The 24,960-nt window shown below is 32.0% G+C and overlaps 1 protein-coding gene across 2 annotated transcripts in view; it reads right to left on the bottom strand.

The window, feature by feature from the left end:
* Window positions 1-24,197, bottom strand: part of LOC114329635 (snRNA-activating protein complex subunit 3) — a 29,069-nt gene extending 4,872 nt beyond the window's left edge. The window contains exons 1-5 of one of the 2 annotated variants that reach the window (XM_028278814.2): window positions 24,073-24,197; window positions 22,142-22,339; window positions 17,172-17,382; window positions 11,810-12,073; window positions 9,046-9,192 (exon numbers count right to left, since the gene is read on the bottom strand). In XM_028278814.2, coding sequence (XP_028134615.1) covers window positions 9,046-9,192; window positions 11,810-12,073; window positions 17,172-17,382; window positions 22,142-22,323 — 804 coding nt within the window. In that variant the 5' untranslated portion in view covers window positions 22,324-22,339; window positions 24,073-24,197. The remainder of the gene's footprint in view (window positions 1-9,045; window positions 9,193-11,809; window positions 12,074-17,171; window positions 17,383-22,141; window positions 22,340-24,072) is intronic. The other variant, XM_028278822.2, reaches the window with a different exon arrangement.
* Between the last annotated feature and the right edge of the window lie 763 nt (window positions 24,198-24,960).

The following is a 24,960-nucleotide window of genomic DNA, read 5'->3' on the forward strand; positions in this document are numbered from 1 at the left end:
CTACGTAACTTTAGGTATACGCAATGGTACACGTAATAGGAATAGAAATCAATTACCTTTAAAATGGTCTAAGGTATAACGTTGTAAGACTTTTTTAAAGAGATTATGGTTTGTCAAGGTTTTATACTTTTAACGATTTTTTATAATATAATATAAAAATAAAATAATATTAATATATAATATATTATATATTATATAATATTATATTATATATAGTATATATAATATAATATTATATTATATATTATATAATACCTAATATAAAATTATTTTTTACATTTTTTACGATTATTTTTGGAATTTCTCATTATAACTTTTTATTTCTTGTACATTTCTTTATTGTATATATTGTTCAATAAAGAGGGCTTACTTTCTGTTCTTTAAAATGGTGTATCATCTATATTTAAATATGTAATGGAAACCGAGTGATTCTTTGATATGTTTTTATCTGTATTATTTAAAATTATTTCTTTTACAAAAATTACATAAGCATTAGTCTTAGAAAATATCACTTTAGTTAAAATTATTTAAACGTTGACATTTAAAAAATTTTCAAAATCAAAGTCCATCTCTTCGTTACCATTAGCTTCAACATCTTCCTCTGACACCTCAGTTATCTTAGAGTTCCCACAATTAGTACCCATGCACATGCACCCTTTGCAGAATATTGAACAACTAATTCCTATCTTTCTACAACCGCAGTTTTTTGTACATCCTTTGGTACATTTACATGCTATTTTTTCAAGCAAAGCTTGTGGTTCAGGGGCTTTGACAGTAAATATTGGAATTAATCCATATTTTGAAGTTTGCCCGGCCAGGTCAAGAGGATCCAAAGTATTACCTATAAAAAATAAGATTCAATCATAACACACAATCACATAAAAAAGTTATAATGAGGAATTTAAAAAATAATCCTAAAATCAAAAATCGTTGCAAGTACTTATTACATTTTGAAAAAGCATATCTTATTCAAAAATAATCCTAGAATTTTTTATAGTACACCATTTTAAAGTAAACAGAATAAGCTTTCTTTTTTATTATATGATATATTATACCTAAATGTAGAAAAAAAGATTATAATGGGAAATTTAAAAAATAATCGTAAAAAATATAAAAACTCGTTAAAAGTATAAAGTCTTGAAAAAGATAACCTCTTTAAAAGAAGACGTACAACATTATACAGTAGCACATTTTAAAGGTAATTAATTTCTATTCCTCTTACATGTACCATTGCATATGCCTAAAGTTACGTAGAAAAAAGTTACAGAACAATATTTGCGAAATAACAAGGAAAATTGCCCAAAATTGCTGTGAGTGGCGAACTTCGAAAAATCATATTTCCAAAACTGTAACTCCAAATGACCTCTGCCAAACACCATTTTAAAGACAAAATATGTAAGTTTTTTTTCTGTGAAGCAATGTCTATACCTATGTCCCCCTGGACAAAACTTATGGGACAAAAAACAAAATTTCTTTCTTTTGGGTTTCTTTGTGCTTTTTCTTTTGAATATTTACTAATGAAGTAAAAACCTCACATGTAGGTAGGTGGTATATAATTTATTAAAAATTTTTTTCTAAAAATGATCCAAGATGGATAAAATCACAAACGTTTTCGGACCAATCAGTCCATCATCATCAGGTGGTAGAAACTTCAGATCCAAAGTAGTTGGAACTAGCTACATATTTAGGTCAAAAGACCTTAATGTAATAATAATTATGCCATTTAGGCTACAAAAATGTCGACAATAAGTCGATGTCACAAGAAATTCTTGTGACATCGACTTATTGTCGACATTTTTGTAGCCTAAATGGCATAATTATTATTACATTAAGGTCTTTTGACCTAAATATGTAGCTAGTTCCAACTACTTTGGATCTGAAGTTTCTACCACCTGATGATGATGGACTGATTGGTCCGAAAACGTTTGTGATTTTATCCATCTTGGATCATTTTTAGAAAAAATTTTTTAATAAATTATATACCACCTACCTACATGTGAGGTTTTTACTTCATTAGTAAGTTTTTATTATGGTATACAGCCAATGAGAGGAATCTTTTCCTTTATATTCTTTTGAATATATTTTTGTAAAAAAAAGTAACTTTGACTTTAAAAAGATATATTTAGATAGGAAACTTAACCAGGAACAATTTTTATGTAGGTATGCTTGTACCAAAAGTGCATAGAACTTACCCTAATGTAACCTGTGCCCAGGGACTAATTCACCCATTTCTCAAAAACGCACCCCTTTAAATGGTAGCACTCCGCGGTTTTTTCATATATAGAGATTCATTGACCATATGAAATAATAAAACCCCGTTAACGTTGTAGTTCCTTTCTATAGTACATAATCAATAGCCTATTTTGCTGTCCGTACATATTATGAATTTGTCGTGGCTAGAGCCGAGTATGTATTTCATAGCTTGCACAATTGCTGTTAATTCTGCAGTGCATAAGGAAGCTTTCTTTGGTAAAATAAATTTTTTGTCAGTATTTTCCTCAAAGTGGTTAAAGGCACAACTGGTATATTCTTTTAATTTTGATCCATCGGTAAATATACAGCGTGTCTACTTGAGTTGGAAACATATGGGAAACTTTTTTATTATTAATTTTACGAAAAAAAGTTATTCATTATAAAAAGTTCTGCATGCCCCAAAACCTAAGATTCAATTATCAGATATCAAATTTTCTCAATATTATACGAGGTATGTCAAAAAATATGAATTTCGGCTAAGGGTAAAGTACCTTTATTTCTCTCAATATCGAAAATTCTTATGATAAAAAGTTGTTTGGAATTAAAAACTAAGATGAAATATGCAATTACATGCTTCTTATTGAAAAAAAAAAAATATTTTTCTCAAATTTATGGATACCCAACATCGTTTTTAATTATTACAAATATCATAACTCGTTTATTATTCATTTTACGAAAAAAAGTTATTCTTCATAAAAAACTTTGCATGGTCTAAAATCTAAGACACAGCTATGATATATCAACTTTTATTAATTTTATACGAGGTGTGTCAAAAAATATGAAATTCGCTCAATACTATAGCACCTTTATATTTCACAGTATTTCAATTAGAAGGATGTAATTGCATATTGACACATAGTTTTTAATTCTAAACAACTTTTTTAATAACCGTTTTCAATATTGTGAAAAATAAAGGTACTTTACTCTTGAGTGAAATTCATATTTTTTGACATAACTCGTATAAAATTAATAAAATGTCATATCTGTTGGTTGAATCTTCGGTCTTAGGACATACAGAGATTTTTATAAAGAATACCTTTTTTTCGTAAAAGTAATAATAAAAGAGTTATCGTATGTGTAATGAATAAAAACGAAGTTAGTATCAATAAATTTGAGAAAAATTTGGAAAATATTTTTTTCCAATTAGAAGCATGTAATTACATATTTGAGCTTGGTTTTTATTTCCAAACAACTTTTCATAATAAGAATTTTCGATATTGAGAGAAATAAAGGTACTTTACCCTTAGCCGAAATTCATATTTTTTGACATACCTCGTATAATATTGAGAAAATTTGATATCTGATAATTGAATCTTAGGTTTTGGGGCATGCAGAACTTTTTATAAAGAATAACTTTTTTTCGTAAAATTAATAATAAAAAAGTTTCCCATATGTTTCCAACTCAAGTAGACACGCTGTAGAATCATAGTTTGGCCAGTATTTGTTTTTTGTTTCGTTGAACTTTGTTTGATTGAAACTTGCTACTTCTTGACTTTCAATATAGTAGGTACCAATTTCACGTGAACAAATTTGTTCAGGGGAGTAAATTAAAACCGGGGGGAGTTGGTTGGAATAAAGTATATCTGTAATGTCAACTATTTCTGAGAAAGTTTCTACTATGAGGGGGATTTTCTTGAAGTGCCAGTATTTATGGGTCAAAGCTTGAACTGTTAGTGACTGTATATTATGGAGGTAAGAAGTTTTTTTGGAAATGGTTTTTATCACCAATTTTCTGCTCAACAGTTATCTTCTTAGTTTAAGAAGAGGTTCCACGGCTTCAGCTTGTATAATATGTATGGGCGTTGACTTAAGATATCCCTGCTGTTCCATAGAGTTGCTGCTGTTCCATAGAGTTGACTTCCATAATCCATTATTGATCATACCATTGTTTTGTAGAATAGCAAAGCCGTATTTGGGTCTGCTCCCCACTTGCTCTACAAAACGCTCTTAAAATATTTATAGAATTACTTGTTGTTTTGATAATTTGGTGGATACACTCCTTCCATAATAGTTTTCTATCTAGATGCAGACCAAGATATTTTACAGAGTTACTAATACAGAGTTTATATTTTCCTATTTTAACTGCTAGTCTTGAAAACGATAATCTTGATTGTAATGCAAAAATAACCTGTTCCTTTTTGTAAATTTAGCGTCAAAAATATTTAGTCATCATCATCAATGTCGTTATAACTTTTCGAGAGTGTTTGCCGCGTTTACTATTGCCTTCCATGTTTGTCGGTCCTGTGCCACTAATTCCCATTGTCTCACTCCCATTTTCTCTAGATCTTCTTTGACTGCATCTTTCCACCTTTTTCTAGGCCGTCCTACAGACCTTCTCCCACCTGGCCTGTCCCTGAGCAGCTATATCTGGTTTGAATACATATATAGCGATACGCTATAATTCCTATTTCTGCTAATTTTATTTTCTTAATTTTTAATTATTTTTTCTCAAAAACGAAACAACATTAGTCATTCAAAATTTACATGTAAATACAAACCATATGTTAAGAGGGACATGGTTTTACGAAACGGATCCTTCACCATCTGTTTTTCGTTTGTGCGGTTTAACAAACTGCACCCCCATAAATTAATTACCATATCAGACAATTATGTCAACAACGCACTTAATCCATTCGAAATTGTTTTCTTAAAACTGCAAAAGTATACGCAAGACCTAAATAATTTATTGCTCATCTGGTCAGAGGAAAGAAACACAAACATATTATCGTTTGTGGCTTTCTTTTCAGTCACTACTCAGCATGTGAACGATTCACACACACCGACCGTTCTCACTAACAATCGACCCTTTTCCGAGACCTAAGCGAAACACATTTTTTGTTACCAAAATAAATAAAATATTTACCATTCGTTTTGTTACATTTATTTTTATTGTTTTCAATTAATTCCGTCAACATCACCACCGGAATACATACATATTTTAAGGCATATTCTAAGGCCAGGTTAAACAACAATGGGGACAATGGATCTCCCTGTCTCAGTCCAGAATTTACGCAGAAAGCGTTTGATATTTTCCCCCCTATTCTAACTTACATACACTTGCGTTACCGCAGTTAGTTTCTTGGGTACGCCCAGCTCTGCCATTTTGGTGGAGCTAGGCGTACTTAAAAACTGTATTCCATATAATGCTGAGACGATTAATTGAATCATAAGTCTGTTTAAAATCTATAAAGACCTGATGCACGTCTTGATTATACTCTCAATCCTTTCAAGCATTTGTCTAATAGTAGATATTTGATCAACAATCGATCTTCCAGGCCTGAAATCACACTGGTAATCACCAACTATTTGTTCGGAGTATGGTAGTAATATTTTTAGTAATACCCAAAAATATTTAGTCATTACAAAAAATTGGAAAAAATCCTTTGTAAAAGGTATATTTTTTATTAAAAATCCCTTTAAGGGCTACATCACAACAAAACGTTTTCGATTTAATAAAAAATCATCATCAGTGTTAGACAGATTTTATACCATCAATCACAAAAATTGAAAAAAAAATCCTTTGTAAAAGGTATACATTTTTTATTAAAAATCCCTTTAAGGACTACATCACAAAAAAACGTTATCGATTTTATAAAAAATCATCATCAGTGTTAGACAGATTGGATGCCAGGTGAGCCACCAAAGAAATATTCGGGTAAAATCCCTTTAAATATAATATGGATGCATTAAAGGTGCATACTTAAATAAATTTAAAAGGTGCATTAAAGGTGCATATTTAAGTATGCACCTTTCTTCTCTTCTTCTTTGAGTGCCTCTCCTATCGGAGATTGGATATCATTAGGGCGATTCTAATTTTATTTACTGCTGTTTTGAACAATTCGTTAGTGGTACAGCCAAACCACTCTCTCAGATTTCTCATCCAGGACATTCTTCTACGGCCTGGATTTCTTCGTCCTTGGATTTTTCCTTGCATTATGTTTTGTAGGAATGTGTACTTTTGTCCCCTCATCAGGTGGCCTAAGTATTCAAGTTTTTTTTTTATATTCAGTAGAGCTTCTGGCTTGTTATTTATTCTACGTATTACTTCTTCATTTGTAATTTTATCCACCCAACTTATTCTTAGTATACGGCGGTAGCACCACATCTCAAAGCTTTCAAGATTTTTAATATTCCTCTGTTTAAGAGTCCATGACTCAACACCGTAGAGCAAAGTACTGAATACATAGCATTTTAACATTCTAGTTCGTAGATGAATACTAATATCACGATTACAAAATAATTTTTTCATTTTTATAAAAGTAGACCTGGCAATTTCAATACGTCTTTTTATCTCGTGATTTTGGTCACCTGTTTCATTGATAAGGGTTCCCAAGTATTTGTATTCGTTTACTTTTTCAAGTTGGGTACCGTTTATTGTGATACTAGTGTCATTTATTGGATTCTTACTGAAGGTCATATATTTGGTTTTTTTGACGTTCATCCTTATGCCGTAGTTATTACATATCTCATTCATACTTTCAACTAGATGTTGTAGATCTTCCGCTGTTCTTGCCATTATCACAGTATCGTCAGCATATCGAATGTTATTGATAACTTCTCCATTGACTATTATCCCTTCGTTTGCATATGAGAGAGCTTCTTGGCATATTTGTTCGCTGTAGATATTAAACAAGAGCGGTGACAATATACAACCCTGTCGTACCCCTCTACGTATTTCTATTTCGTCCGATGTTTGGTCTTCTATTTTTATATTAGCTCGCTGATTCCAGTACAGATTTAATATTATTTGTATGTCTCTGGTGTCAATGTTCTTACTCTCCAGGATTTCTTTGAGTTTACTGTGGCGTACTTTGTCAAAGGCCTTTTCAAAGTCTATAAAGCAGGCGTGTACCTCTTGGTTAACATCTAGGCATCTCTGTGTCAGAACGTTCAGGGCAAAGAGAGCATCCCTTGTACCTAATCCTTTTCTGAATCCCATCTGTGTATCGTTAATATCGATGTCTAGTTTTTGATAGATTCGGTTGTGGATGACTCTAAGAAATATTTTAAGCAGGTGACTCATCAAGGAGATTGTTCGATGATCTGAACATTGCACTGCCTTAGTTTTCTTCGGTATGGTGACAAACGTAGACAGCAACCATTCTTGTGGTATTATACAAGTACTGTATATTGTATTGAATATATGCAATATTATGGTTACGGATTGAACATTCAAAAGCTTCAGCAGTTCTGTAGGGATTTCATCAGGTCCGTTTGCTTTTCCATTTTTAGCGTTTCTTATTGCGTATTCTACTTCTTCTTTCAATATGTCTGGCCCAGTTGCATTGATTATCTGAGTTGTTTCTATCGTCTTCAAATAATTCATTCAGGTATTCTGTCCATCTTTTTATTTTATTCTCTAGATCTACAATAAGGTTTCCATCTTTGTCTTTAAGTTTACCTATTTGGCATTTCTTTATGCTTCCTGTTATCTCTTTTACTTTTTTGTGCATATTGAACGCATCGTACTTTTTCTCATAGGTTTCCATTTCTTCACACTGTTCTTTAATCCACGCCTCTTTGGCTTCTTTTATTCTCTTTTTTATGTGTTTGTTTATTTCTTTGTATTTGTCTAGGTAATTCTTCATATTTCTTCTTTGTTCCATCAAGTCTAGTATGTCCTGTGTCATCCACCCCTTGTTCTTTGTTGTCGTTTTTGTCAGATATTTCTTTCCTGCTGTTTGTATAGCTGTATTTATGTACTTTAATTTTTGGTTAACGTTATCTGTATCGTTAATTTGTTGTTGCACTGAACTGAGGTTTTCATTTATTTCTTCTCCTGTTTCTTGTTGTATATTTTTGTTTCTAAGTTTAACTAAATCTAGTGTCTTTCTTTGTGGTCTCCTTATCTTTTTTGGTCTCGCCTCTATCACAGTAACTACCGGATTATGATCTGAGCCTATATCAGCTCCTGGGTACGTCTTAGTACATGCACCTTTAATGCATCCATATTATATTTAAAGGGTTTTTACCCGAATATTTCTTTGGTGGCTCAGCTGGCATCCAATCTGTCTAACACTGATGATTTTTTATAAAATCGAAAACGTTTTGTTGTGATGTAGCCCTTAAAGGGATTTTTAATAAAAAATTTTATACCTTTTACAAAGGAATTTTTCCAATTTTTGTGATTGATGGTATACAGCCAACTACAAGAAAAAAATTTTTCTTTTCCTTGTGGATTTAGTCATCAGTTTCAATCCAATGCAAACATTTTTTTCAAAAATCTGCTTCAATAAAAGCTATGTCAAAAACCTGTGTTCTGCGTTTTCATAACAAAGCTAATCATTCATAATACGACAACAGTTTTGCATGGATGCACACAGATAATAGGCCATGTTTTACACATAGTTATTCAAGGCAGAGTGAGCAAAAGATTTAAGCGGATAATTACAACATGATTCCCACAGCCTTAGCTCATTTCGCGTATCTTCCACGATTTTTGAAAAAACTCACTCTTTTGTCATGTAAAATTAAAAAAGTTTTCGACATCGAATTGGAATTAGAAATTTGGTAAAATTAGAGTTTTAGAGAACTACTCCGCAGCAAATATTTCTTGGGGATTTGTTGGCTGGGATTTTTTGTGGGATATTTTGTCCAAAAAAATTTGTGGGGATTATTTGTCCGGGATTTTTTGTGGGGATTTTTTTCCGGAGATTATTTGTCCGGGGATATTTTTTCTGGGGATTTTTTGTCCAGGGAGAATTTGTGGGGATTTTTTGTCCGGAGATGATTTGTCCGGGGATTATTTGTCCGGGCAACAGTGTTTAACAAATGAAAATTTGATATACATACTTCGTCCATTTTAGCTGTGGTAAAATTTCCGATATTCTTATCAGCAGCCCATTTAATAATTTTTGGAGATAAGTCTACGGCGTTGGGCTGCCTCATGTCGTTATAGAAGACGCCGTTGATAAATAGGAACCTTGAGGGATACCATCTCTAAAAACAATTGTCAGGTTAAATTCTTATGTTTTAAATAGCTACATCTAATAATATAATGTTATGTTAACCGTCCTCTTTACGTCTGTTTTATAGACTACAATAAAGCGTTTGATAAAGTAAAACATGATCGACTCATGGAAATTCTGAAAACTAAAAACCTAGATGAAAGAGATTTAAGACTAATAACACACCTCTATTACAATCAGCGAGCAACAGTAAGAATTGAAAAAGAAACATCTGAAGAAATGAAAATAAAGAGAGGAGTCCAGCAAGGCTGCATACTATCACCTCTATTATTTAACGCTTATTCTGAAGAGGTAATGCGAGAAAATCTGGATGATGAAACAGTCGGCATAAGAGTAAATGGAGTCTTAGTTAACAACATCAGATATCTAGATGATACAGTAATAATAGCCGATAGTTTACAAGACCTGCAAAAACTCATGAGTAAAATAGTACGGTGTAGTAGGGAGTACGGACTCTCTCTCTCTCTCAATATTAAAAAGACGAAGTTTATGAAAATTAGTAAAAACAACCATAATACTAACGAAATCTTGATAGCAGAGGGCCAGCAGATCGAAAGAGTAAAAAAGTACACTTACCTAGGATCACATATAACAGAAAATAATGACTACACTGCAGAAATCAAAGTAAGAATCGAAAAAGCACGTTCTAATTTTATGAAAATGAAAAAGGTCCTATGTAGCAAAGATTTAACATTAGCTCTTAAAGTACACCTAACAAAATGTTACGTATACAGTGTACTATACTATGGAGTGGAATCATGGACTTAAATGTAGAGACAATGAGACGACTTAACGCCTTTGAAATGTGGACCTATAGAAGAATTATGAGGGTTTCCTGGGTAGATAGAGTTACAAAGAACGAAGTACTAAGAAGAATAGGTAAAGAGAAGGAAGTTGTACTTACAATTAAAGAAAGAGAACTACAGTATCTCGGATATGTGATACGGGGCGAGAAGTATGGCATCCTGCGACTCATAATGCAAGGAAATATAGATGTCAGAAGAAGCATCGGAAGAAGACGAATTTCATGGCTGAAGAACATGCGAGAATGGTTTGGATGCAGCTCAAAACAACTATTTAGAGCTACTGCCTCAAAAATTAAAATAGCTATGATGATTGCCATCCTCCATAGCGGAGATGGCACCTGAAGAAGAAGAATAATATAGTAATAATACCGCGACATTTTTTTCAACAGTGTAGGGGATGACAAAATGTTCTGAGTAGGTTGTAGGGTGTGCAAAATAAATACAAACATAATAAACAGTTTTGATCCAATTTCAGATAGAATGCGCAGTCTTAGAATAAAAACGAAAGAACATTTTATAAGTATCCTAAATGTTCATGCGCTAAGCGAGGGTAAGGAGGACAAAGAAAGAATAAGACTAACAGGCTCTTTATGAAAACATGTAAAAATATTTTAACTTTTTACCAAAACCATACCATATATCGCTGATATCTATGATTAATGTGATTCCTAATATATTTCCAGTGAAAATAATAACTCTTTGATAGGTGTTGACGATCCAATTCTTTTTTATATGCGTGTCCGCGAAGATCCAAAATATTTATAACGAAAAGATTTAGTACATAATAGATGCCGACGAAAACAATTATTTCTGAGAACTTTTTAGTAATTATAATTTTCGTAGACCCACAAACAGAAATGATGTTTTTTGCTGATACTCCTCAAAAAATAAATTTTTTCGCTAACACTTTATTAGGGATTATAAATTTCACAATCATATAATTGAAAATAATACTTTTCGCGGCGTTCATTGAAAGTTCTACTCTTAACGGCATTTTTCGGAGTTATACTTTTCGTAGGCTGCGGCCATATAAAGATAATATTGTCCTTTTCATGATCATTTTTCAGTGCGTAACAAATGATAGGAAAAAGGGTAAGTCCGTGATAATACACATTTATGACATTTATTATAACATGACATTTTAGTTAAATCTGACAGTTGTCACATTTTATTTTCAATTTGGAATAAAAACAAATCAAATGTGTTTCTTGCATTTACGAAATGGAATTTTCTTTGATTTGTATAGTCTTATAAATTATACAGATTATATTTGTAATATTATTATCTAATTAAAAAAAAATTATTTCTTTTATTATGGCGCCATCTATCGACAACTAGAATAAATAGAATAAATGTTATAAAAATGTCACTGACGAAATGTAATCACCGACGTGCCTTTTTTTCTGTCACATACAATTTAATGCGTTAGAAAGAAATCGAAAAACTGTGACGCACTAAAAGATGATCATGAGAAAAAGAATAATATGGATTTCAATGCAAAATTGGATAGGAAAATGTGGAAGAGTTCTTTTCACAGATGAAAGAAGGATACAATTATGGTAGTCAGATGGACGTGGCCGAGTATACAGAAGTTCTGGGGAACGTTTTACAGAATGTAATCTAGTATACAATGCTGGCAGTTTCAATATGCTACGGGGTGACATTATTAGGTAGTAAAAGGTAAAAAAACGTTTAAAAAAAAATCTACTTCAAAACCCGACTGAAAATAAAATATGCAATATTTTTGTCTTTGAGTCTACATATATACATATTCATACTAACCCTGGCATCCTTGAATTGTTGGATGTCGACCTTGGTGTTTTCAACTTCGGGTAAGATCATCGTGTCTGCAGGGCACTCTATTTTATCTATGACATCAGATAAAAAATTGCTACCCAATATATCAATCTCTGTCTTAAACCTCAGCTTCTCTGTAGAGTTCCGAACGCCATGGTGGAAACTAAAAGGTCTATACCATAACATGGTATAAACAAATTCGTTTCCAGGAACCAAATCATCAACTTCACCTATGTGATCCGGTTGTGGCTAAAAATGAAGTTTTCTTAAGTATGATAGAAAGAAAAGATAAAAATGAAAAGAAAAAATCTGTGCCGTGTTTGAAGATCTTCTCCTTCTTCAGCTTGTTTGCATCCACTCCTGGACAAAGGCCTATCCATGAGTTCTCCATTCTTCTCTGTTTTGTGCTATTTGGTGCCAGTTTCTCCCCATTTTTGCTTTGCTGTCGTCTAGCCATTGTTTTTGTGGTCTTCCTCTACTACGACTGTGCTCCCGTGGTCTCCAATGTACAATGTTTCTTATCCACCTTTCGTTGTTTTGGCATGCCACATGTCCTACCCAGTTCCATTTCATTTGTACAATTCTTCAAATTACATCTTCCATCTTCATCCTGCTTGGCACATCCTCATTTCGTATACATATGTTCCATCAGAGATACTCCTAATCAACTATTTTCAATGGGAAATAATTTAAATAAGAAGTGAGCGAAGAGGAAATGAAAGCTTTAAAAACTTTAAAAGATGATGACTCCATAACACTGGAAAACAAAATCTATAGAACTTTATACAAATTTAAAAATGATCTAACGTACTATCAAAGAAAATTAATGACACCTCATTACAGTAAGCACCACATTTTTATGGAGTACCGAAAATTCATAAAGCGAATATTCCACTTAGACCCATTTGTAGTCCCATCAATTGTCCTTGTAGTGAACTATCAAAATTTTTATTAAATATTATAAAACCATTTGCAAATAATAATGACACATTTATAAAAAATACACAATATTTTTTAAACAAATTACCAAATATTGAATTTAATCCAAATAATATTTTAGTAAGTTTTGACATAAACAGTTTATTTACAAATGTGCCATTAGATAAAACTTTAAACATAATCAAAACGAAATTAGAGAATGATAACACATTGACAACTAGGACAAGACTAAATGTATCAGCTATAATGGAGTTATTGACATTATGTACTAATAATACCTATTTTCAACTAAATAATGAATTCTATAAACAAAATTTTGGTCTAGCAATGGGCTCTTCTTTATCTCCATTATTGGCTTATATATTTATGGAGGATTTCGAAACTAATATCATTTCTAAACAAAATTTAAAACCCACAGTATGGTGGAGATATGTAGATGACGTGTTTTCAATATGGCCTCATAGATCAGAATTGTTGAATACATTCCTAAATGTTATAAACGATCAAAAAGAGACAATAAAATTTACAATGGAAAAGGGATATAATAACACTCTACCTTTCCTCGATGTTTTAGTCTCAAAGAAGGATACTGGATATGAGACTCAAGTGTATAGAAAACCAACACACACCAACAGATATCTCAATTACAAATCAAATCACAACATCAACGTTAAAAAGGGAATCATTAAATCCTTATATGATAGAGCCAAAATTACTTATTCTAACGAAAATTCATTGTTAGAAGAACAACAATTGTTAACATCTGTTCTATTAAAAAATGAGTATCCTTTATTGTTTATAAATAAGGAATTGTCAAGATTGGATTGAATAGAACAGAACAATGTAGAAAGGGATCCTATAACATCCACAAGAAATAATACGAGGAAAATATCACTACCATATATAAAAGGACTATCCGAGAAACTTAAAACAATAGGAAATAAAAATATTTCAACAACATTCAAAACAACAAACGCATTCAGATCTATTCTATCTAAAACTAAACCTAACAATGAACAAGAAAGAACAAAGAATGGTATTTATAAAATACCTTGTGAATGCGAACAATTTTATTTAGGTGAAACATCAAGACCATTAAACGTTAGAATAAATGAACATCAGTCTTATATTAAAAATAGAGAATTTGATAGATCTCAAATATGTCAACACGCATGGGATAATGAACATAGAGTTCAGTGGAGAGATTCAAGTATAGTCCTGAAAGAAACAGATTGTAAAAAGAGAAAAATCAAAGAAGCGGCTCTAAGTATGCTAAATGAAACCAACTGTGTCGCAAATTCCTCGGTAGAATGCAGTAGGATGTGGTTACCCATACTAAAAGAGGAAGTCAATAGAAAGAAAATACCACGATTAGTAAGTCAGTAACATATCGAGTACATATTTTATATTATAGTATTATGTATATAATATCTATGTATTATTAATATTATTTATAATTTAAAATAGCATATATATTGTTATGATCTGCTTCTTATTAATTTTATGTTAATAATTATTTATTTGATTAATTATTTAATTGTCGCAAATCATACATAAAAATTTAATAAAAAATCTCAGGGTGCCTTTTTTTATACTATTAAAAAAATCCAAATTATCTCACGTTATACTTATCTTCTCTCGTGGGTTCAGTATCTCTGAGTTGATCCTAATCGGGATAAAATAGGGAAAAGAAATAAAGCAAAATATTAAAATAAAAATACAGAATTGTCTTTTATTTATCAAAATCAATACTCTGAAATCTATCGAATCTAAAAACCTGTGGACACAGATGTCCGAATGAAATTTTTATCACTTAAATTTATTATAGTTAACAAAAAACAATTTATCGGTTTGTTCCCGATGACTTTGGTAAAACAAACTAAACAAAACAAATTTATGTCTTCCCAAGATTACCTATATTTACTATTTATATTTTGAAATATTGGAATTTTAATTCATATGCTTTTTACTCAAAAATTTAGTTCCCGAACATAAAAATATCTTTCACATAAATTGACTGACCTTTTGCTTCACTCACTCGGATGTCTTCTCGTGACCCCAAACAGCTCTCCCTCGTTGATTATGTTAAAGGCTACTCATCAAAGCCTCTCTCCGTTGTCCAGCTTCAAAACTATCAGCATACCAGCACCAATTCTCCAACAAGCCGGGTCTCTTTTGACACGTACTCGATTCAAACAAAACTCCAAAAATTCTCTGCTCTCCTTCTCACAATAATACAGAATCAAAGAGGTATTTCGTCTCAATTTGATCTGTCTCTCGTTCCACTTTTCAACACTATTCTCCACTATCAGACAGCCACTGGTATCTGCTAACTATCTATCCACTTAACACGTCGAACCGCTCCTTAGCGATGCCAAAAACATAATGACTTCTTTTTCAAACTCCTCAATCATTCTAACTACTTTTCCCCTTCCACATTGCCAAACATCAGAAACCTCGACTTTTCCATTCGACAAACAAAACAGTTATTTTTAAAATTATTCCTACCATCCTAATTACTTTCGTGGAAACTCTACAACATTCACTCGGGTTGACACAAAGATATTAAATTTCCAACTTTCTTTTAATTATCCATTTCTAGAAATTGATAATTACCTATACCCTAAACAATCTTTTTCCATTTTAAATCTAAATACATCGTTCTTTTCACTTTAATTATTCACAAAAGTCTTTAATGGTTCATCGGAAAGCTCATTAAAAGAGAAATCTACTTACATCCAACCTAAATTCTAATAAATTTTAAAACAGCTCAATATACAGGGTGTATCAAATTTATGTGCCCGCGTTATTTAAAAAAAATTTAATTTAATTTTTATTTTGCTTTTGATTGATAAAATGTAAACACAATAATATATTAAAGTCGGAATTGGGCGTCGAAAAGTTAATAAAATCATTTTTTTGGTAAAATGGTGGCTTATTTCCCATTGAAAATAGTTGATTATAAAAATGCCACAAGGGAATAGCTTCAGAACACCATTGAGATACTCCTAACATAGATCATTTGATTGCCTTGTGTGTAACTCTCGATCTATTGGCTGATACCTTGTCATCTTCTCCATTCCGTTCCATAGGTCATAACTGGTAGAATGCAACTGTTGAATTCCCTTTTCTTTAGATTTATTGGTATCTCTTCGTTTTTCAACACATCACTGAGTCTTCCTGCTGCTGCCCAAGTCATTTAGATTCTTCTAATTATTTCAGCCGTTTGATTCTGTTTGCCTAGTTTTATCATGTGACCTATTGTGCGTCCCCTCTTGACTTTACAGTACAGGTTCTTATGACCAACAGTGATGCCAAATTTTATCAGAAACAGGTTTTAAGCAAACATACTTTTTTCTATAGGATAACTATTAATAACTTAGGAATTAATATTATTGACATTTTGTGGCTGTCAGGGGTTCCAAAACATTTTTTTTTTCGAAAAATACCTTTATCTGAACAAAATAAAAATAATTTTGTATAAAACATTTAAACTTTGACAATCTATTTGATATTTTTCTTGACATTACTTCAGAACTGTCTATACTGTCAATACATAAATTAAAACAACCATAGAACAACATCCACTTTTAATGTTGAATATTCTAACATTTTTAAGCAAAAAAAGTTATTACGCATATCGATTATAAAATTGCCTATTACTTTTCGAAAATGACTATCACTCACAAAAAAAAAAAACAATGAAAAATATTGTTTTACTTGACTGTAACGGGTTAGTTTTGATTTAACACTTTTAGGGACCTACATTTTTAGGACCTTGGTAATGTTCGATTGAAAATTATTTTGAAGAAAATCGGCATCGCCGCGCTAAAAACTCCCGTAAGGATTGTATTGCCGTATGTTCGTGTACTGTAAAGTCAAGGTGGGACAGACAATAGGTATATTATACTATTCGACACTTTCGATCTCACTTCCATCTAAGTTTGAAGTTACTTTTGTAATAATGATATTGGTGAAGAAAAAGCATTAGTTGGGAGCAGGTAGTCATTATTATCATTTAATCAATTGTTGCATCCAATGCTGAGCATAGACCTTACTCAGTCTCTTTCCAGTCTCTTGAAATCACACACACATGTCAGCATTTATTAAACACTTTGCTGACTGATTTTAGTACAATTTCTCTTCCTGCTTTTATTGCCTCATTACCAGGTAACTGAAGATTTTTCATTTCCTTTAAAGGCGTACTTGGTTCCTACGCTGTAATTGGTAAAAGTACTTCAAATCCCTTATTTATGAGAGTCCTGTTGATGTTTATCTATTGTATACGTTTTATATCCTTTAAAAACCTGTATAAGATTGTATAAACATGAAGTTGATGATTGGGTACTGAGCTAACAGTATGTCTGCCTCCCATTCCAATATTAATAAAGAAATTAAAAACACTTACCATTATAGACTTTATAAACCTCTTCGTACCAAGAAGAACACTTATAGCATTGAACTTTTTATCGAAACTTTCTTTCACCTTTATAACATTCAAATGTCTTGCACTGTCAGAGATGGGCAGAATAGGATCCAGTTTCGTTTTCGTAGATATCTTCTTTGGTACGTGTATAGGCAGGTTGGTAGGCTCGTCTGGAAGTTTAAAGTTCTCTATGCTGTTAAAATAATAATTATATTAATATTACATTATTATACGTAACACGTAACACTTACTTAATTATAAAAATTAAATTGACGGTTAAAAGAAGAATAAAAAATCGCTAAACGCCGTAAAAATGAGTGGCGCATACAATATTCCAGCTACAAAAGATCATGATCTGGCTAAAAAAGCAACAACGAAGGAATCCACTCTGCATACTTATCAACTTCCTATGGGAGACATAATTTCTATTATGAGATCTATCAAACGGACGAAATGGCAGGAACAATACAATAATTCAGACAAAGGAAATTATTACAAAAAAATCCAGCCTACACTTCCCATCAAGACATGGTTTAATCAAGTTTCCAACAAAGGCTTTATCAAAACTATTTGTCGAATAAGAAGTAATCACTGTCTGACTCCAGTCTACAAAAGAGAAATAGGACTTGTAGATAATGATGAATGTTTATGTGGAGAGCTAGCTGATCTACAACATATGCTGTTAGAATGTCCTTTACATTTTATTGAAATATCAAACTTTTTTGCCAATCTAGTTCAAGTTAATGTACAATTTCCTTTTAATCTTATATACCTTTTACAATCAAACAATCTAGATGTTTATAAAATTTTGTACAACCATGTTAATTGTTTAAAACTAAAGCTCTGAGAAAAAAAAGAAAAAAAAAATAAAAAAAAAAAATAATTAAATAAAATAAAAAGTTACTAAGATCTAAACCTCCGCGAGGTTGAATCGGGTTTAGGTCTTAGCGCGATAAAAAAATATACAAAAAAAAAAAAAAAAAAAAAAAAAAAAAAAAAAAAAGAAAACTAAAAAAAAATAAAAAATGTAATAAAAAAATGTTAAAAAATATAATAAAAAAAATAAAAAAAATAATAAAAAAAACAGAGTAAAAAAAAACAGTAGTACAAATAGTTTTAAATTTAGATACTAAGCATATATTTTGTAAAAGAGAGAATTCAAAACACATTGACTGGCCAGTTGGTTGCTTAAACCAGTGCCAATAAAACATAAACACACACACAGCTACAAAAGATCTGATATGAATATTACGTGGCGCGAAAATGTATTTTCATTTTGATGCAAAACAAAATTCTAGTTTTATTTTAAAAGATTTTTCCACAATATTTCCATAATATTTTCCAGTTTGAATTTTGAAACTCTTTTGTGGCGCGTTTACTTCAAATTTAGCAAATATTATGGAGAAATATTTTCAAATAAAACTCAACTTTTATTTTGCATCAAAATGAAAATACATTTTCGCACCACGAAATATTCATATCAGATCTTTTGTAGCTGAAATATTGTATGCGCCACTCATTTTTACGGCGTTTAGCGTTTTTTATTCTTGTATCAGGAGTTTTTCAAAGTTTTTTTTATAAATTAAATGTATGAAGTTAAATGTAATTTTTCTCGATTACACGTTAAGCTTTATAAATGGTTGCCTTTGCCGCATTATCTCCCAAATGACCTAGTGTCCATCGAATGTACACTAGATTTTTTTCGATTCGAAATACCTACTTAGATTGAAAAAAATTATTGGGATGGCCGGTTAATGAACTCGGATTGCCCGTTGTCAGATCAAATTTAGAGTTGTAACCACTACAACTACATAAACTATTTCGGGAATAATCGTTAATTTTATTATACTTTTGTAGCTTAATAACTTCTAAACGGCTTAACCGATTTTGATCACTAAACATGAGTTTGAAACGTATTGACCAGTAGTATCTGATGCATGTAAGATCAAGTATGATAACTGAACCTATTACAGGAATTATTGAGCTTAAAAAACCGTTTTTCCCATGGGAAATAGATTTGATCGTACTTATGAAGCCTATAACTTAAAGATTCGAATTTTCCCGGATATGAGGTATACACCGTCAGATTCGTCTAGAGTTCTTCTTCAAACGCTCAGTTATTGGCGCAATTCGTAGGTTGAAATTTTAAGTAATTGTCGAAAAACCAAAATTTTCAAAGTTTAGTTTTTCAGTTTTTCGGCGATACTGAGCCGTGTGTATGTCTGATCCTGACGGCGTAGACACCATTTGAAAGCTTAACTCAACACTATTGATTTGGTGTATTTGCTGTTCACCTGTCTCTTCTCGAACCGAAGATATATACCCCAAAAAAATATGCCGTTTTGTACCTCCCAAGTCCTATAGCTGGCTTATGGGTGGTCAAAAGTCACAAACTACACCGGTTCTGAATCGGCCCTGACCCCCTCTTCAAACACAGAAAAAAAATTCAGATCGGTGTAACTTTTCCAGTCACATACATACATACATATCCACAAACATGTTCCCTTCTTTAAATATAAATTGAGTCATATTTCTGAGCTTGGTAAGTTTTGAATGGTATAATCGATGTTCAAAATTAGACATGCGTTGGAAAGTTAATTGTCAGTACTATTAGAAGCCGCAAAGGTCGGACTTAAATTTTCGAAGTTTTAGGGAGTTTTGGGGACGAGAACGAAAAACAGGCCCTAAATACGAAGGGCCGTAAAATCCACGCCTTTGGACTGAAATGGATGGTTGATATATGAATGGGTGAGTCTTTTCCCGAACTTTAAGATAGGAGTTGGTACAATTTTCAACTCCGTCAGATTTAGAAAATCTAAAATTTCGTGTATATGTATATAGTGTCGTTTGTAGGGTGGTGTTGGTGTGCGCCACTGGCGAGAACTGCCGTTCTCTGGTAATACTAATAACAGTGGTGCCAACATATATGGTTCAGAAACTTACACAGAATGAATAAGAAACGCTCAAACGTTTCGAGCGAAAAATCCTAAAATACTAATGGAGGATAAAAGAATAAGGCTTGTGGTGCAGGTATTACAACTTGTGAGTTGTATAGAAGTTTTGGAGAACCTGACGTAAAATTCATTAAGGTAGCATATCAAGACGGATAGTGCATGTAATCAGGCGAGAGGAACATGCTACAGTTAGAAAAGCTTTTGACTGAAGAGGACTGATAGGACAATGAGCGAGAGGAAGACTGAGACTTATAGGTACCAAGACAACTTAGAGAATAATATTTAAAATCTATTGGAATTAGAGCATGGAGATGAGTTGCCAGAGACAGGGGTGAATGAAGGATTATTCTGAAGAAGGCTTTGGCTCATAAAGAGCTGTGATTGCAATGGCCATAATACTTAATAATAATAAGAACCCCAATTATATCACTGTACAGATTATCTGTGCTTTTAGCAATTAATAAATGTTCAGATCATCCGTACTTTTCAATCATCTGTGACTCATCTGGTCCCATGGATTACAGATAATAGTGGTTCTATTGTATATAGTTACTATTCCAAGCTTCATAATGATAGAAATTGTTACAACCTTTGATCAAACTATACACTGTATACACCGTATTACACTTTAAACTATACACTGTATTACATTTAAAACAAATTTGTAACACAAACCTGCTTTTGTTTAAAAATAATTTATACAGTAGACTCCCTCTATAACAAGAACTGAAATGGCAGACTAATTACCTTGTTATCTATAAGCCAATCTCGTTATATCAGACAACAATAATATTTTGCATACATATGAATAGGAGAATAGGTATGTAGTTTTCTGCGACAAGACCTTCATATAGTGAAGCCATTCCGAGCAATATAAGATGCTAAATATTATTTGAATGGCGCTTTTGAAAAAGAGTCAGTGGATAAACAGAAAGAAGTTGACAGTGGAGTTTATTAAATCACTGGCCTCGATAAGCACACAGATTTTAGGCATTTGTGTATACAGGCAGCTCGGATATCTATTTATAGCCATCACCTTGCCAAAAACAGGTAAAGAAACATGATCTTCGATCTCATTTTTCCTCGTTATAACCAAATATGCCTAGTTATAAAGGGTTATAGTTAGGGTTACCATACGTCCGGATTTCGTCTGGACAGTCCGCATTTGAAAAACATGTCCGGATTGGGGTCCGGATATGAGAAATGTCCGGATTTATACTTTACTAAAAAAAAATGGAAAATACTAGGCCCCACGGTGGGAAATTTCATTCTGCGCAGCACCTTAGGTCTAAAGTATGTTAAAACATAGGTGTATATGTACCTATGTATTTTAAACTAGCAAAGATTTTCGATGTTAGTTGCATATTGTAGCGAAACAGCTGTACTTTTAATTCTGCCATATGCATTTCGCATATATGTACAATGTAGAGGTAGCAACACATTCAAATTCACATTTTACATTTTCTACAACCCCTTTGACTACCCATGTCCGGATTTGGCCTTAATAAATTATGGTAACCCTAGTTATAGTTCAAAAGTAACTTCATAGGACACCTAATATACTTTGTTATAAGCGAAACCACAGAATAACTAACCATACAGAAGCGAAACTCAGGCCGAAAACGGTAACATAAATTTTATGCTCATGCGTCACGTAACTGGTGCAACCTCACTTTTGCGACTGACAGTGACAGTTGTTTATAGTTAAATTTTATATTTATATATGTTTTATTTATTTTTCTAGTTAAATTTTATATTTCATATTTAATTAATAACTATTTGTCAAAAATATTACCTCATTTGGGATGGTCTATTCATTAGAACATCAAGTTCTATTCTGTAACTGGTGCACAAGGTCAAATATTTCGGTCCCAACAAAATCAATGGAAACGACAGTCAGATTCGCTTTGTATGGTTAGTTATTCTGTGGCAAAACCTTGTAATACCTGTATTCATTATATAGAGAGTAGGTATACTGTTTATTAAAATGTAACTTACCTACATATACGTTCAATGCGATCAAAATTAATCATATTGGGTTTGGTATCCCCTATTAAGCCATTAAAAATATTTTCAACAGACTCATGCATCGGCATGCACTTGGTGCTGTATTCACAAAAGTATTCAGTGGCATTGAAGTTTTCTGTAGCATGAAAGGTTTCAGGTGAGTACATATCCATGATTCTAGAATAAAACCTGAAAGTGTTAATATATTATGTAATTTATAAATATAGTGTAAACCAAAGATGTTAAAAGATCAAACTACTAAGTTATGCAATATGGACAATTATAATAATTAATTCAATGATATAGATAGAATATGGTGAATGAGTAAAACTTGTCTAGTTTAGACAGAAATCTTCTTCTTCTTTAGCCCATTTCTATCCAACTTTGGACATAGGCCTTCGCCAAATCTGTCCATATCTGTCTGTCCTTGGCTGCGCTTTTCTAGTAAGTTCCTGCAGTTTTTACAATATCATCCTTCCATCGCATCTGAGGTAGGAAGAGGGGACTGTCCACTGTCTCCAGTTTTGTATTTCAGCATTCCACCATTCCAGCATATCTTCCTATCTCTCACTGTGGTCCGCAAATCTCCACTTTAACCCTTAACTACAGAGATCCGGTATTTTTTACCGGTGGACATCCCCAAAATGTGGATTTCATAGTAACCTCACCACTTACAAGTTCATGTCTCTCTCTACCTCTCAGGTAGTTTGTATAACAATGCTAGTCAAAGCGTGTAGTGTGTATTGTCAATATTTTCTTTTCTAGTACACATCAAAATTTTAACTGGTAAAAATTACCAGATGTCTGTTTTAAGTAAGTATTTTTATACTTACTTACTTAGTCCTAAGCCTTTCTACCTTTAGGTGTAAGTATTTTTATATGAGTACTATATTTGTAAATTTGAATGTTATTATTATTTTTGTGTGTTTTTAGGAGAAAAGTAAAGAAATGGACTGTGGAAGTCATCCTGGACCTTCAATGAAGGTTAAATTTGACGATAAAAATTTTGAGGCCACTTTGCAAAAATGGAATTGTCATTTAATTCTGTGATAATTTTACCCCTTGCAGATTTTTTCTCATGGATGTAAAAATTTTTGTAAATGCTTTTTTATGTTTCCTTTGTCATTCTATGTTACGTTTATTTGTTAAAAAAAAGTCTAAAGTTTTGTCCATAGCATTTATAGCCGTGTGTTTCTATAGACCAAAAATTTCACCAAAATTCTCGTTTAACAGATTATTCTTTAAAAATCTTGTATTATATTATTAAAATCACTCATTTTACTATTTTTTCCATATCTAGAGACTCCAGAAAAACACATAATGCATATTTTTTTTGTTTTTTATTATTAACTTTATATTTTGGCTCTATTTTATAATGACTGGTAAAAAATACCGGGATCTGTAGTTACATGGTAATATTGGGATGTCTGTAGTTAAGGGTAACCCTGTTATATGTTCAGTTACATTTAGACAGAAATATAAGAGCTAAAAGGCACAGACATAGAAATTTGTCCTTGATTTTAAATCACTTTTAAAGAGCGTGGACAATATTTTTGGACTCCAGTGGATTGAGGAAACCGAAGTAAGCTTATGTTTAACCTTTATAGATACTACATATAAAGTTCATACATTTATTTTTAAGAAATTTTAAATATCAAAGTCCTACTAATCCTACATTGTTCAATTTTCTGGTTATACTCTGTGTAATAAACATGTTTTAAGTTTTTGTCTTGAATTTTTTCACTTTCCATTGGTTCGGATTTGCGGAGGATGTAGTAAATTAAAGAATTTTGGAAAGGACTCTCAAATTTCAAAATAACACAGCATTATAGTGTTCCCACAATTTTAGTGTAGCATACACCAAATCACATACAATAACAAAATTAATTTAATTATTATATATAAGTGTAATTAACTCTTACCATAAAATAGAAATGTAAAAGAAATTTGCTTTTTTAAACACAAAAAACTAGAGAAGTAATGTTAATTATTATTAATGTTTCTGATTATTTTTGTTTACTTCTGGCACTTGACTGACAGTGACAGTGACAAATAAACAATGGTTGTCAGTTGTCAGTGTCAGAGAGAACGAGAGAACCATGGTAGGTGAAGTTTGCAACGAGTAATGGTTTGTTTAATTTTCCATAGACGTCGGAGCTTATTATTTTAAAGGAATGTTAACTATGAATATTGAAAGGATGTGCCCAATTATAAAATAATATTTTTAGTTATGGAAAGGGAGCCCAAGAGGGATTTTTGCACTTGTCTTGTACACTGTAAATGTACCTCTAACACATTGGCTCTTAGTACAGGGGAGTTGGTTAAGGGGGGTCCGAAAAAAAATCTATCATTAGAAAAACTCAAAATCGTCAGATTAAGATAAGGTATCTCAAATCTCAAATCTGACGATCTGAGCGTGGCGTAAGGAAATGGGCGAGTCACAAAGTTTCACAAAAAAGGTGAATGTTACGCGAATTGAACGTCAGATCGAAAAACTAAAAAATATGTGTTCAATATTTGTCAAAAATCTATCTAATTTTAGCAAATACGACTCCCACGGAGGTGCGGTGGGGGGTTACTTAAAAATCTTAAATAGGAGCCCCAAATTTTTATTGCAGATTTTCGTTCTTTGAGTAAAAATAAGCAATTTTTGTTCGAAACATTTTTTGAATTATGGATAGATGGCGTTATAATCGGAAAAAACGATTGCTGGAAATTGAAAATTAAATTTAAAAATGGAAAGTCCCAAACTTTATGAAAAACTTAACTTTTTTTGATTTTAGGACCTACTCTTCACAACTAAATAGAAT

Source organism: Diabrotica virgifera, chromosome 5 (genome assembly GCF_917563875.1).
Source record: "Diabrotica virgifera virgifera chromosome 5, PGI_DIABVI_V3a".
Lineage (NCBI taxonomy): Eukaryota > Metazoa > Arthropoda > Insecta > Coleoptera > Chrysomelidae > Diabrotica > Diabrotica virgifera.